Source organism: Populus nigra, chromosome 8 (genome assembly GCF_951802175.1).
Source record: "Populus nigra chromosome 8, ddPopNigr1.1, whole genome shotgun sequence".
Taxonomy (NCBI): Eukaryota; Viridiplantae; Streptophyta; class Magnoliopsida; order Malpighiales; family Salicaceae; genus Populus; species Populus nigra.
In genome coordinates this window covers 13,519,412-13,533,895 of record NC_084859.1, presented here as the reverse complement: position 1 = coordinate 13,533,895, position 14,484 = coordinate 13,519,412, and the positions used below count along the sequence as shown (strand labels likewise).

Here is a 14,484-nt window from a genome sequence, read left to right as displayed (position 1 = left end):
TTTCTACTGGAAATGTAATCCTCTCGGTTTGAATCTTTTAGAAATGAAAATTTTGATTTGTTTTTAGTTTTTTTTGTTTAAGTTTAAATTATTTTTTTCCAAGAGGAGATAAATTTACATTTGTTAATTCATATACAAAATAGCCAAGCTCTAAAGAATTTGACACGAAATCTAAGGGGTGGGTGGATATTATATTTGAAAGTAATTTTTTTATAAATATATTAATATAATATTTTTAATTTTTTAAAATTTATTTTTAATATCAACGAATTAAAATAATTTTAAAATATTTATTTTAAATAAAATATAAAAATAAATTTTAAATTAACAGTATTTTGATCGTACTGTAAAACTTTCCCGTCACTGACATGTGAGAATCGCTGCTTATCAGTCAGTCTAGGGTAAAATGGGTGCAGTGCCCTCTGTTTTACTCTTTGTAAAGAGGATTACAGTACAACTGTGGAGGGTGACAGAAACCCAGTACAAATATTAAAGTGCAAAAATAAAATAAAATGAAAAAACAATAGAAAGAGAATGAGATATAGACTAGAGAGAGAGAGAGATAGGAGGAGGAGGAGGGGAGAGGGACACTTTATTGCCTTTTTTATGATGCACGCATCCATTGCAAGCACAGAATGATGGTATATTATTACTGTTAGGACAGAAGGGCTAGAAGAAGTGGAGAAACAAAGAGCAATTAACCACAACCACAACTACACAACAACAAAATACAGAGAGGTAGATTGATTGATATGGAGTTGAAGAAAAGGGAAAAATTAGATAAAAAAACATGGAGCTCACCAAGAGAATGAGAAAGGATTGGTGGGTGGTCAAGAGCTAGTGACAAAAGATATTTTGTTGTAATGGGTGGGTTGAAGAAGAGAGATTCATGGCATGCAATGAGATATGATATTGTGTTAAAAAATCTCAGTTAAAGAACAAGAAAGTTCCTTTCTTCTTCTTCTTCTTCTTCTTCTTCTTTTTCCTTTTTTTTTCTTTTTTTAAATCTGAGTGTTAGCACACTTGAGAGCCAACGCCATTGAGAATCCTTCACTTCACCACTGCAAATCTTGGGCCTTTTCTCGACTTCTCTCCAAACTCCTCAGGCTTCCTGGTATTTTATAAGAGGCATGCCCTTTCGTTTGCAGGTCAAGGGGGGTGTAGATTTTGATGGTTTTGCTTCAGTTTGTTCTCAACAAGAAACTTGGACTCAAAGGCAACGACAACAACTTCTTGAAGTAAATAGCTTTGCAAGCAAAGAACCTAACTCAGTTCTTCATATGAGAAGAAGTCCAAGTCCACCTACATCAGTTTCGACACTCTCCTCCTCCTCAAACGGCGGCGCCGGTGGAAACACCAGCGACAAGACCGCCACCATCACGGCAACAGATAAAGTAGTGAACCCAGTGAACAATGAAAGGAAAGATGAATGGGCAACAGAGCTGCAGCCATTCCCAAGTGGACTAGAGTTTGTTTCAACAGGAGAAAGATGTGGACTTGGACTAGAAGACTGGGAGAATATGCTGTCAGAGCCAAGTCAAGAACAATCCTTGTTGAGGTGGATAGCTGGGGATGTGGATGACACACAGTTTGGGCTAAAGCAGTTGTTGCAAAGTGGAAGCAGTCAGCTGGAATTTGATGGCAGTGTTGGCGGCGGTTCTGGTGTTGGTGGATTGGGGATTGTTGATCAAGGACCTGGGTTTGAGTCCTTAAGTGGAATTCCAGGTGGTGTGTCAAGCATTGGTGCTAATTTGGCTCCTTTTCCTGGTCCTGGGGTTTCAAATATTGGGTCTGGTTTAGTTGCTCCTAGCTCTTCTTCTGGTTTGATTAACTACACAAATGTTGGATTTGGCAGCAACAACAACTCTAGTGTGCAAAGCCCAGTTTTTAGTTCTCCAACTAACAGTGTTTCACTTCCATTTTCTTTACCTCCTGGTATGGTTTATCATCAAAATCAGCTGCAACAAATTGAGGTCCCAGAGGAGAAGCCACATATACTAAATCCACAGATATTGATGAACCAGCAACAGTCTCATAATCCACGCATTCGAAATCCCAACCTTTTCTTGCAATTACCATTTTATCAGCAAGAAAACCGCCCTCTCCATTCCCAACTCAAGCGCCACAACTCTGGTGGCACAGACCCAATCTCTCATGTAATCCCAAAACTACCATTCTCTGATCCTGGGCAAGAACTTTTGCTACGAAAACAACAACAACAGCAACTGGGGTTTCCTCAGAGAGTTCAGTTTCTTCACCAACAACTTCAACAGAAGCCGTTGGTGGTGAAGAAGGAAGATTTAGGAACTCAACATTACCAGCACCAGCACCAGCACAAGCATGCTTTGTTGGACCAGCTCTACAAGGCAGCTGAGTTGGTAGGGACTGGGAACTTCTCACACGCGCAAGGGATATTGGCGCGGCTCAATCAACAGCTCTTCCCAACTGGGAAGCCTCTCCATAGGGCAGCTTTCTACTTCAAGGAGGCTCTTCAATTGCTCATTCTCATGAATAATAACTCAGTCACTGCCCCACCGCCTAGGAGCTCCACCCCATTCGATGTCATCTTCAAAATGAGTGCTTACAAAGTCTTATCTGAGGTTTCTCCACTTATCCAATTTGTCAACTTCACCTGCAATCAGGCCCTCCTTGAAGCAGTTGACGATGCAGATAGGATTCACATTGTGGACTTTGATATTGGATGTGGTGCTCAATGGGCCTCTTTCATGCAGGAACTTCCCCGGAATAGAGGTGCCCGATCATTGAAAACCACTGCCTTTGCCTCTCCTTCGACTCACCATCCCGTTGAACTTAGTCTTATGCGCGATAACTTAACTCAATTTGCTAATGAGATTGGTCTAAGTTTTGAACTTGATGTGATTAACTTTGATTCTTTGGAGCAACATTGTTATTCTCTCCCCTTTTTCCGAACTAGTGAACATGAGGCTGTTGTGGTGAATTTCCCTATTTGGTGCTCGTCAAATCAACCATCTGCACTACCGTCGCTGCTGCGCTTTATAAAGCAACTTTCTCCAAAGATTGTGGTGTCTTTGGACCGAGGGTGTGACAGAAGTGACCTTCCATTCCCACAACATATCCTCCATGCCCTCCAATCCTATACACACCTATTGGAATCATTGGATGCTGTTAATGCAACTACGGATGATGTGAACAAGATTGAGAGGTTTTTGCTCCAGCCTAGGATTGAAAGTACTGTGCTGGGGCGTCTTCGTGCTACAGACAAAATGCCAAATTGGAAGACAATCTTTGCATCTGCCGGGTTTTCTCCCGTAACTTTCAGTAACTTCACCGAAACTCAGGCAGAATGTGTGGTGAAGAGGACTCCAGTGAGGGGATTTCACGTGGAAAGGCAGCAGGCTTTGCTTGTGCTTTTTTGGCAGCGTAGAGAGCTTATGTCAGCTTCAGCATGGAGATGCTGAGCAGTAACAATATGACGAGCAGGGAGGTTGGTTTTTTATCAACTCACAGTTTATCAGAGGTCCCAACTCAATTACTAAGGTGGTATTTTGTCAATAAATTTGGTACTATTGCTGGTGGCTCTGTTTATAACTTCTAATATGAATTGTCTAGCTTGTGAGTCTCCTCTGCTTGTGTCTATCTAATCCCAGTAGAACAAAACATCTAATTAGACAATCTAGTAGGGTACTATTTGTTTCGGAAATGGATATTGCTGGGTAATTTGATTTTATGATTGTAACAATGTGCTTTTGTGTCTCATTAAGATGCTGATATTTTGTTCTGTACTTCACAACAAATGAGAACTTCAAATGGAAAGTTAAGTTGCCAGATTTCTAACCTTCTTTAGTGCTTGATATGGCAATAGGTTTCCTCGTGCGTACCAACTTTGATTTAGTACTCTTGTGTTTCCCCCCTTGTCGTTATTGTTACTGACAAGGCATTTAAAGAAGTAATAGAGATGATGTATTGGAATTCTAACCTTCTTTAGTTCTTGATATGGCAATAGGCTTCAATGGAGCGTGATAAGGGAGATGAGGTGATAAGCCAAGCTAGAAACCAAGGAAATTCTCATCCAATGTAGTGATTATTGGAATTTCTAGATATCCTCATTTGTGTCTTTCATTGCTTCACCATTAACCAGTAACTAATTTAGGCATTTAGGTGTGAGAAGTTCTATTATACTTTTATGTTTCTTCCGATTATTCTTATCAGTTAAGGTGCACACATGTGGTGTTCTAAAGGTGTATGACACGAGTTTATTTTCCCCTTCCTTAAGATTATTCTTATCAGTTAAGGTGTCTCGCCGGAGGGTGACCAAAATGTTGTATACTCAAATTGTTTTATAGTGTCTAATTAGGTTATAGTAGCTTCCCTCTCGTGAGCTTTGCTTGTCTTACTGTTTTGAAGCTGTCTCTAAAATTTGCCCGCCTTAACGCTTGCAGATTTCTTATGTATCTAGGTTGAGCACGGCTCCTTCTTGTTGTAATGCCTGAATTTAGGCGACTCTGTTCTGTAAATGTAATGATGGTGTCGAAGGCTTGAAGGAGCAATGAGCCTTGCACAACACTATTTACACCCCTCACCTGTCTTTTCAGTGAAACAATATATCCTCTAGTGTATAGTTCGTGATGCAACTTAATGAAATACTTTTTATAGCTGACTTGTTATCTTTTGAACTCATGAGCATGCATGCGCTCACTGATGGAGATCTTATATGTAGTTGCAAATTATAATAGAAGTGTGATGGAAAACAACTTTAGAAACTTGGAACTTGTTTCTGCACCTTGATGCAGAACTTGTGGCCTCACTGGATTCCTTGCATTGCGAAGAAGAATATGGCTAAAAACCTTGTTGCTTGTTTCTGAATTGTCTACTCTGGTGCTGGCATTTTGTTTATTTGCTCGGTACAACGTCGATTCCATGATCCGTGTTTATTGGCAGTTTTAGATGCTAGAATTTCTTGTGATTAATATCTTGATTCTGCTGATTGAATGTTGTCTGTGGTAGTTGCATGATTTAAAACCTACAATCTTATCTTAATCTCAAGTTAATGGATACTTTCCTAGATGTATTACTCTATAGAATTGTTGAATCCCTTGATTGCCTGCATCGCTGGCTGATTAAATCCAAAAAGGCGGTGCGCATATTATAGCTGTGGATGAATTTGGACATGCCTACTTGGAGTAAATCCTTATATTATAGTTTTCCATCTCTGTCTTTGTTGGTAGCATTAGCTAGGGTTCCCTTATTGCCTTCATGCTTCAGAGAAGTAACCTTAGAAAGGTATGCTATGGTATTAGCTGACTTTTTGTGTTTTCAAAATAATAAATAACCAGAGACAACTGTATGTCACAACCTTGAGCGGCAAAAAATACAAAGACACCTAACATTAGCATAACATGCTAAAAGTTTCTTAGCAATCATGAGCAGTTAAAATAACGTGGTTTTGTTGAGTTTTGTCATGTTTGTGTCTGAAAATTCTCCTCCTCTTGCATGTAATGCACCCAACACGTAATCAAATGCTACAATATTATATATGAGTCGGGGGTCCTTCAATTCCAAGTGTTGCAAAGTCAGTGTCTCAACATCCAATGATTTTTCAGATTGGTTTTCAAACATATAATAATCAAAACCCACATGGGTCATGTTTCCATTGAAACTCTACTTTCTTGCTTTCCTCATTTTTGCTTTAGTTTTCCAGTTTGGAGGGCTTTCTTTGCTTTTTTCTTTTATCACATTTGGCATCGACTATTAAGAAGTTAAAATCAGAGAAAGGATATATATGGTGCTGTTTGGAATTGTGTTTCAAATAGTTTTATCTAAAAAAATTGAATCTTTCTTGTTTTTAGATCTGATGTCAAGAATGATCTTTCTAAACATTTGCTTTGTAGCTGTTAGACAATAGGCTGGGTGTTTGGTGGATGCCCTCTTGTCACACACACTCTGTCTCTTTACTTGAAAGGAGTTTACTTTCTTTTTATTACAATACAAGTACGAATGCAGATTGAAGGTCTAAAACTGGACTAGCAAGGGATTTTTAGTTTTGTAATTGAAAAATTAGCTTGAAGATACCTGATAAAAAAAAAAGTGAAAAGACTTGTTTTTTCTCCAAAGCAACTCTGTGATAATACAACAATGTGACCCGCTTCTGAGTTCTGAATCTCATTAGCAATTGAGCAGTAGGGAAGTGACGAAAACCATAATAAACTTGCATTATTCATGAGAGAACATGTCTAGTATGGTACAGCGACTAATATTAACAACAGCTTTTATGTTTTCTCTATTTATATGTCAACTTTAAAATGTAAAATAAAATTTTTGCTTACAGAAGACGTCGGGTTCTTGGAACCAACAACACACCTGTAAAAATCCCTGAAAACAACCTCCATAATGCTTTGAGGATTGTTTAATCAAACAATGGTTTAAATTACTCTCATCTCTCTGTGTGTGTGTTGGTCTTGTAATTCCACTAATGTTTTCTTCGTCACTTTAATCAGTGTCAGGGAGGATTAGATTTATTTATTAGTGGGAGCTCAAGATCTATTGAAGAGAAGATTGGAAACTTTATTAATTAATAAAGTAATCAAAGGGCTGGTCTTGTTTTTCGCATGGAAGGGCTGAGGTGATGCGTTTCCCTAAGCATCGGTCGCCTTGTTTGTCTCTTGAAAAGGAAAATTACCCCTAACATTTTCTGGAAGAGAGTTTGGGCAGACATTTCATTTGTTGATGTCAGCTAGTTTTGATTGCAAAAAGTGGCCATTTGCTGTAGCTCTTGAGAATTTCTGCACTGCTCAAGTAGAAGTTTCTTGCAGATATACTTAGTTTGTCGAGATTAAATGAAGTTTTATTGGTCATTTGCTCAGTCAATACTTAGTTTGTCGAGATTAAATGAAGTTTTATTGGTCATTTGCTCAGTCAATACTTAGTTTGTTGAGATTAAATGAAGTTTTATTGATTTAAAATAATTAAATTTTTAGGGATTGAATTTGAAGATTGAACAAATATTATTATTATTATTATTGCTAATACTAGGACCGAATCAGATAATCACTCAACCTTTTTTTTTTTAATTTGATCAATTTATATTGAATTTATTTGAGATTGGGCTTGGTGTTTTATTTTGGTTATCTATATATAAGAGTCTCACAATTTTGGCATGCAACTAATTCTTAATTTTACAAAATAAAATTTAATTGTATTGATCTAAAATAATTAAGGCTTGAGAGACCAAATTAGAAAATAAAATAAGAGCGGAGATGAAATATAATGACAAGAAGAAGAATGTTTATGCATGCAACATCACAATGACACGTGTCATCAAGTGAGGAGAGTCATCGTGATGTTAAGGTGTGTGCGACCTTCTTCGTCCACCAAATGAGCTATGATGGAGTCTCTCTTGCATTGTCTTAGTGAGAACTAACTTTTGGGCTGCATATGGCATTGTTGGGATCGTGGTGTGCCGCCAACTACTTCTTTTTCTCCACCTTTCTATTTTCTTTCTCCTTCACTTAGTTTTTGTGCCTTGCATTGTTAATTTTCTTCAACAGTTGGTCCTCATTTCTTTAATTATTATTTTTTGTGTATTTTTTAAAATATGATTATTTTTTATTTCATCTTTCATAATTGCTATTTGCTTTTTATAGAGTAATGGTCTCATGATCTAGGTCGTGATTTCAGAAGTTTAGCCTATATTAACTTGAATCCTTTTTAATATTTTTTTAAATTTTTTTAGTTTTATCCTTTAACAATTGATTAGTTGGGAATTGAGTTTAGCTATTTTTTTTGTTTTCTTTCTAAGTTTTTATCTCTATCACATTATTTGGATTATAAGTTTTTCAAGTTAGCCTAGGTTGAATTAAGGTTTTTTTTTTTTTATATATATATACAGGTGTTTTAGGTTGATTTTTTTTTTCAATTTTGTCATTTAACATGGATTGATTGAGAACTAGACTTCAAAATCTTTTTTTCACTTGTTTTCTATGTTGTTATCCGGTTCTTATGACCCTAGTCGATGATCTGACTGGTTTACTTGGGTTGACCCCTTTTATGGTCCTTTGTTTTAAAATATATTTTCCCCTTTATTTCATCATTTGATAGTGTGTTGATTGAGAATTGGGCTGGTTAGGGATTATGGTTTGTAGTTTTATTTTATTTTATTTTCTTTCTTTGAAGTAATCTTGGTCTCCTAACTTGTGTTGTGAGTTTAAAAGATTAACTCGGGTTGACATGGATGATTTCTTTTTTTTTTTGGATATTTTCTGTCTCTCTCTCTTTGATTTCTCTTTGATTTTATTTCCTGATTTCATCATTAGAAGTTAGGTTTTTCTTGATTTTTTTTATTTTTTTATTTGATATTTAATTGATTTTGAATTGGAATTTCTATTTTTTTTTCAGTTTTCTTTTTACAGGGTTATCATAGTATCATACAAATATACCAGTATTTGGTTGGTCATCAATTTTGCAAGCACTTATTTTTGTTATCATGTTATTAAAAAAAAAATAATCTCATAAAACAAAACAAGGTTTTACAGGTTAACCTAGTAGACTCGAGTTGTTTTTTTATGTTATTATTTTTTGATTTTGTCATTCAATATCGAATTAGTTGAAAATTGAACTTCAAATTTATTTTTTGGTTTACTTGATATATGGTTATCCCATTAGCATGAATCAAGTTGCGAGTCTTGTAGGTCTATCCTGGCTAACTTGAGGAGTCATATATATATATATATATATATATATATATATATATATATATATATATATATATATATATTCATTCATTTTTATCTTTACGACATTGTGTTGATCGAGAATTAAGTTTTATAATTTAATTTGATTGATTTTTTAAGAAATTATTATGATTTTATTATTCGAGTTGTAGATTTTATATGTTAGCTAGGGTTGGCTACCGTCATGATATTTAAATAAAAAATATATAATTTAAAATGTAACCAGCTTAGTGGCTAAAATATATATCATTGTTAATAATAATAATAATAATAATAATAATAATAATAATAATAATTATTATTATTATTTTGTTTACTTAAAAAAAAATGTTAATGACGCTTTTATATATTTTTTTGTTACATTTAAAAAGGACAAAAATCTAGTTATAACTACATGTTTTCGGATTTTCTCCATCAAGCAAAAGTCACCCATTGGTGCAAAGCTTAACCATTGATTGAAAAGGTGATTTGCAACATTGGTGCTGAAAGCTGTCTATTCTCTTTTGATGTAGTAAACATCAAGTGATGCAGGAGATATCGTCAAAGACACCCAGAATTGCAGCTCGGAAAGTAATTTCTTGAAACAAAGGGAAGCTTTCCATGCATTCATTCCTGTAACTTGTATGAAAAGAGAATTTAAGAGCTCAGTGTTGCATTCCAACTCTACTACAGCTCAGGGTTTCTTATGGAAAGAACGAAAGAGATAGATACTATATACATCTAAGATGCCACTACTCTCTATGACGCCCTTTTGCTTAAGATCTTAAATAAATTTAGGAATATGTTCAGCTAAATTCAAAGAACATATGCATATCCTAATGTAGAAAATACTCAGCACATTTTGGGGAAGCTAATAGCGAGAGAGAAGGAAAACAAAAACAGACGCCCCCACTCTGTCACGGGCTCTTGAAAATTATACCACATGAGCTTTCAGCTTTCACCACAAACCATTATCAGCTCATATACAATAAACAATCCAGATTCCACATGTTATGCACTTGGGAGAGATTGAGAGACAAAATTCTAGACACAGTTTAAAACCTCCTCCAACTTTATTCTCCGAGTGTAAAGTGTAATCACCCACCACTTAATTTTCATTTTCAAGTGCCGAAGTGCTTTTGTAATCGAGAAGCCTCCTACGAGTGAGGATTTGGTTTGGACAGCATAGATGGACTCATGGGCTGGCAATCGGCTCTCCTCCGATCATCATGTTGAGCAACGAAATGTTGAGTGGGTCACCATCCATCAATGTTCTGCTTGGCAACCATGTCCGCAAATGAAAATAATCAACATGCCTTCATCGACTCTGAGTAGCCATGCTGCCGATCATGGCTCTCATTTTTATTTCAAACCTGAGAAGATAACCTTTGGCTGGTTGATTAAAGGGCTGAGACTTTAGTGAATCCCTGCCCCATTGCCCATGAATTTACACGACAACTTACAAACCATTAAACCAGATAATCATGACAATTAAGTCAAAACAGAACATTAAGCGACAAATGGCTAAGGTGCAAGGAGGAGAAAGAGACATGGCTTGATTGGTATGCGTATGCAAGATAAGTTGAGGTTGTTGTCACACATGACACAACCTTTTGCTTCGGTCTTTTGTAGATGCTTTGCCACCATATCTTCTCCCATCCCAATCTTTCCAAGTTCCCACCATCGTTTTTCTCTCTTTAGGTTGTCTTCTTCTGCGTTTAAAAAACGCGGTCCTTTGTTTCTCTCTCACGTATCCCATTTTTTCTCATCTACTCAGCCATCCTGGTCCAATATCCTTTTTCTTTGGACCATACAGCTTATTAGTGGAGCTTTGGTTCCACAAAACTCTTTCTTGGACAACTTGGACGGCCCTCAAATCAGAGACTTACCCTCCATCTTTCTATTCCCATCTTTCTTCCTGTTTTCTCATCTTGTCTTTCCAACTTGATGTGATCTTAACAAAGGTCAACCAGCATTTAGTAGAAAGGTCCCTTTCATGGTTTCCTATGTTTTCTTAAGTGTACAAAAGACATCAAAATAAGATCAGTGTTCCATTATCTCTAGCTCCTAGTCAAGCAACCAATACCCCAACAGCATGCAAAATAAGTTACAAATAAAAAATCCACACATTCAATAGCAAAACTTCGTGCATTGTTGTCCACGCATGCATCACCACCAAGACTTTTACCTTTTAATTTCAGACCAAAGTATTACGTTGCAATTAGTATGCTAATCGCACGAGTTTTTTTATATTGAAATTAGGTAAAGATGCAGCAAAACATCAAGTAATTCCATCTTTCCTTTGTCCAAGAAAGGAAGCTTGCGCTAGTTCAGAGGCCCAGAAGGAATGGGTCCAACAGACAAACATTTGCACATCTCTTTCAACCGATGCACCATCAGAAACACCAACCAAAGAAGCCAAGGAAATTAATCATGGAACATAAAGACACCAAAGCTAATAGTAAACCCTCCCCAATAAATAAAAGCGAAAGGTCATGATTTCCGGGAGAAATTTAGTTAAATTAGTAGAAACAACAACAATAAAATAAGTGACTTGGTAAATACGATGTCATTGACTACAATATCTTAACTAAAACACGCATTTATCCCATAATGACGGAACAGCAGAGCACTGTGAAAGAACTGTAGTGTTTATCGAAGCCAGAGAAATCAAGAAGAGCAATAGGATGCATAATGCAGGACAAAGCTACCTCATGAAATCCAAATTAACTAATTTCCACATGACTCCTAGCTATTCTTTATACACTTTCTTTCTTCAAGCTTGAATTATTGAGAAACCAAACTATCTAAAATTGATCACAGGTGCATAAAATCAGTCTATTCTTGGGTATCTGTCACACCTCTTGAATGCATAACTGTAATCTGACATCTATCAACCTTGTATACGTAGAAAAGATTACTCATCGGGCTTTTCGTTTTTCTCTTAAAGGGACACATAAGATGAGATAATTAACTAGGACTTACAAAATAACATGTTCTTAATTTCCATAAAAGAAGAAGAAGCTAATTTGCAGTCCAGCCAATTGTACAGGTTGCAATGATGGGAAAAAGAGATTTGACACAAGGATAACCAGTATCTAAACCAAATTTTGCACAACACCCTTGTCCTCAAGTGGTTAAATTGCGGATTAGCCTCTAAGAAATCAGGGGTTTGAATTTCCATTCCCGGATTGCCTCCCCTGGTAATGATAGTTAGAAGAGTAATCTTCCTATAAATATAAAGGTAAATATAAGTGGGGGTTGATGAGCATGAATTAATCAATAAAGCTTGGAAAGTTCATTTAAATACTTATGCGTTTATTTTCAACAATTGATATTAAGATTTAGATTTGATTAAGAGGGAAAAAAAAAAAAAACACAGCGGCACTTTTCTCCATTGAAGATAAAGAAGCAGTAGCACAGCAAAGTCATCCTAAAGCTGATTTTTGAAAGACCACGTGTTAATCTTCCTTTTCAATTGACCCAAGACAGCCTAAGAAGTCACGGTCAAAGATGAATTCTTGCACAGCAGCTCCAATTCATTTTCTTCCTTGCTTGCGGAGCAACAGCGAACCATCAGCTAGCGTTGTAGTGTTTCTCCTTAGCAGCAATTAACTCAGAACAGTTGTTTTAGCAAGCAAAAGCAACTTAGAGCGTAGCAGATCTGACGTGGCATATAATACATTAATCCATCGACTTGTAATTTATTTTGTTCATGTTAATATTTCATGTTAAATTACTTTCAATAAAAAAATAATATTTAGTAAAGTTTTAACGTGGATTCTCAACTTTTAATCTAAATTTAAACATTTACATTAAAAAATCTAGAGTTGATATAAATTTAAATCTATAAATCTATAAAATAAAAATCCATGTAAAACATACTTTCAACACAAATATAATAAGAAAATTCTAGTATAAATACTAATTATATATGCAAACTTATAATTGATATTGATTCAAAGTTACAGCATTCATATTAATAATAAAAAATATCTATATTTAAATTAAAATAAAATAAACACTTACTTGTATAAAGCACTTTAAAATAATGAAATTTTTGTTGTCGTCAAATGATGAATCATTTGTTCTTAACACTTTATTGCTTCTTATTTGTGCAACTAAAATATTTGTAATATGTCTTTCAAGATTTTAACAACATCATCTTAGTTTAGATACGCTTCTAAACAAGGTCTTTGAACCAAAGATTATATAGCTCAAATATCTCTCAATAAGATGAATCACTAGATTTGGGAGAAAAATCGAAGCATAAAAAAAGAAGAAAAAACATTATAATAAAATGAGGAAGAGTAAGAATCTAGAAGAAAACATGTATCAAAATCCTCATTTGTCTTTTTTTTTATAGTGAATTTTGAAAGTTAAAATGTTAAAGAATTAATTTTGGTGATAGTTAGAATTAATTCATACTATTATCAATATTTAATTAGTCACCACAAATTAAAAATTAAAATTAAATATAATAGTTATAAATCTGAATTTTTTAGGTGAAAAAACTGGTCGGATCTATAGAAAAAACTTTTAGAAGGGATTGTTAGCATTCATGAGCTGGATTGGACAAAATAATGAGTTGAAGGATAGACTAGACTCAAGGCTAAATTTTAATTGGTAAAAAATAATTTTTTATGATCCAAAATATTATTTTATAATAAAACCATACCGGTGCATGCATGTATATGGATTTAAACCCAAAACTCGCTTTGCTTAAGATTTTTCTCCTCTAAAAACTTGTGTGTCCTTTGAACTCAGTTTTAACCTTTTATTTTGTAAACATCAAGAACATTTTGTATTGTGAAATTTTTTTTAGAGTGTTTTGAGTTTTAGCACATGTTGATTTTTTAAAATTAATTTTTTATTTACTAATAATTTATTTAAATCATGTTAATTTTTTATGTTAAAAAACTTACAGTAAATATTAAATTTCAACAAAATTTTAATTCAAAAAATAAGTGAACTGTACTTCTAATTTTGCCTCTTAACAAATTTCCCAACATTATGGTCAGTGAAGTGGCATTAATGGAGAAGAATCTGCTAGAAAACCAGAACTTCTGTTAGCGGAAGCCATGAATGACATCTACAGCCATAGCAATTTCATAGACCAGAGATGCTGCTGCTACATAGAGGCCAATCCGTGGTATAGGCTCACTGAATTTTGCTTCATTCAGGTTCCCATCGATGCCACAGCCAACCTTTCCCATCTACATGTTTCACTTCAGTAGTTCTCCGAGTGATTACTTTGTCTTGATGCTTGGTCTGGTTTTGCTAGTAAATTGGTTGTCTGAGTTGCTTCCGATTTGCCCTTCTCTTATCTGTATTGTGCCGGACATTGTCTATGGTCAAATTAAAGGGTTATTTGACACTAAGCAGGATTACTGTTGAATGTGTCTCAATCGTTTGGTTTGGAATTGTCAAGGACTGGATTGTCTTATGACTCGTCGGGAGCGGTAAAGAGTTTTTGTCAATTTGGCTACTTGCAATGGTAGTCAAATAACCTCCACTGTTGATTTTTTTTTTTTCTGGATCCAAGTGGCTCTGGAGTCGACATCTAGCACAATGCTGCTGCTGCTGCACGCCTAGGCTGGAAGGCTTAATGGTTGATATTGGAATATCAATTTCGTTAAATGGATATTAGTTCTCATCAATTCTCTGGGGGCCCTGGGATTTTGATTAGTACAACTTTAGCCTGAGTTTAAAAAATCCCGGCACATAGAATTGTTTTTTGTGCATGTCAATTTATTACAAGGTTATAACTGTCTAGAACACTGGCCTTTTCACCTGA

General features: G+C 35.2%; 1 protein-coding gene across 1 annotated transcript; it reads left to right on the top strand.

Moving 5' to 3' along the window:
- The first annotated feature begins 524 nt into the window (after nt 1-524).
- LOC133701856 (scarecrow-like protein 22) lies at nt 525-3,721 on the top strand. The gene has a single exon (XM_062125995.1). It carries the CDS (start codon nt 1,131-1,133, stop codon nt 3,438-3,440), a length of 2,310 nt encoding a protein of 769 aa, XP_061981979.1. The 5' UTR covers nt 525-1,130; the 3' UTR covers nt 3,441-3,721.
- Nucleotides 3,722-14,484: the final 10,763 nt, after the last annotated feature.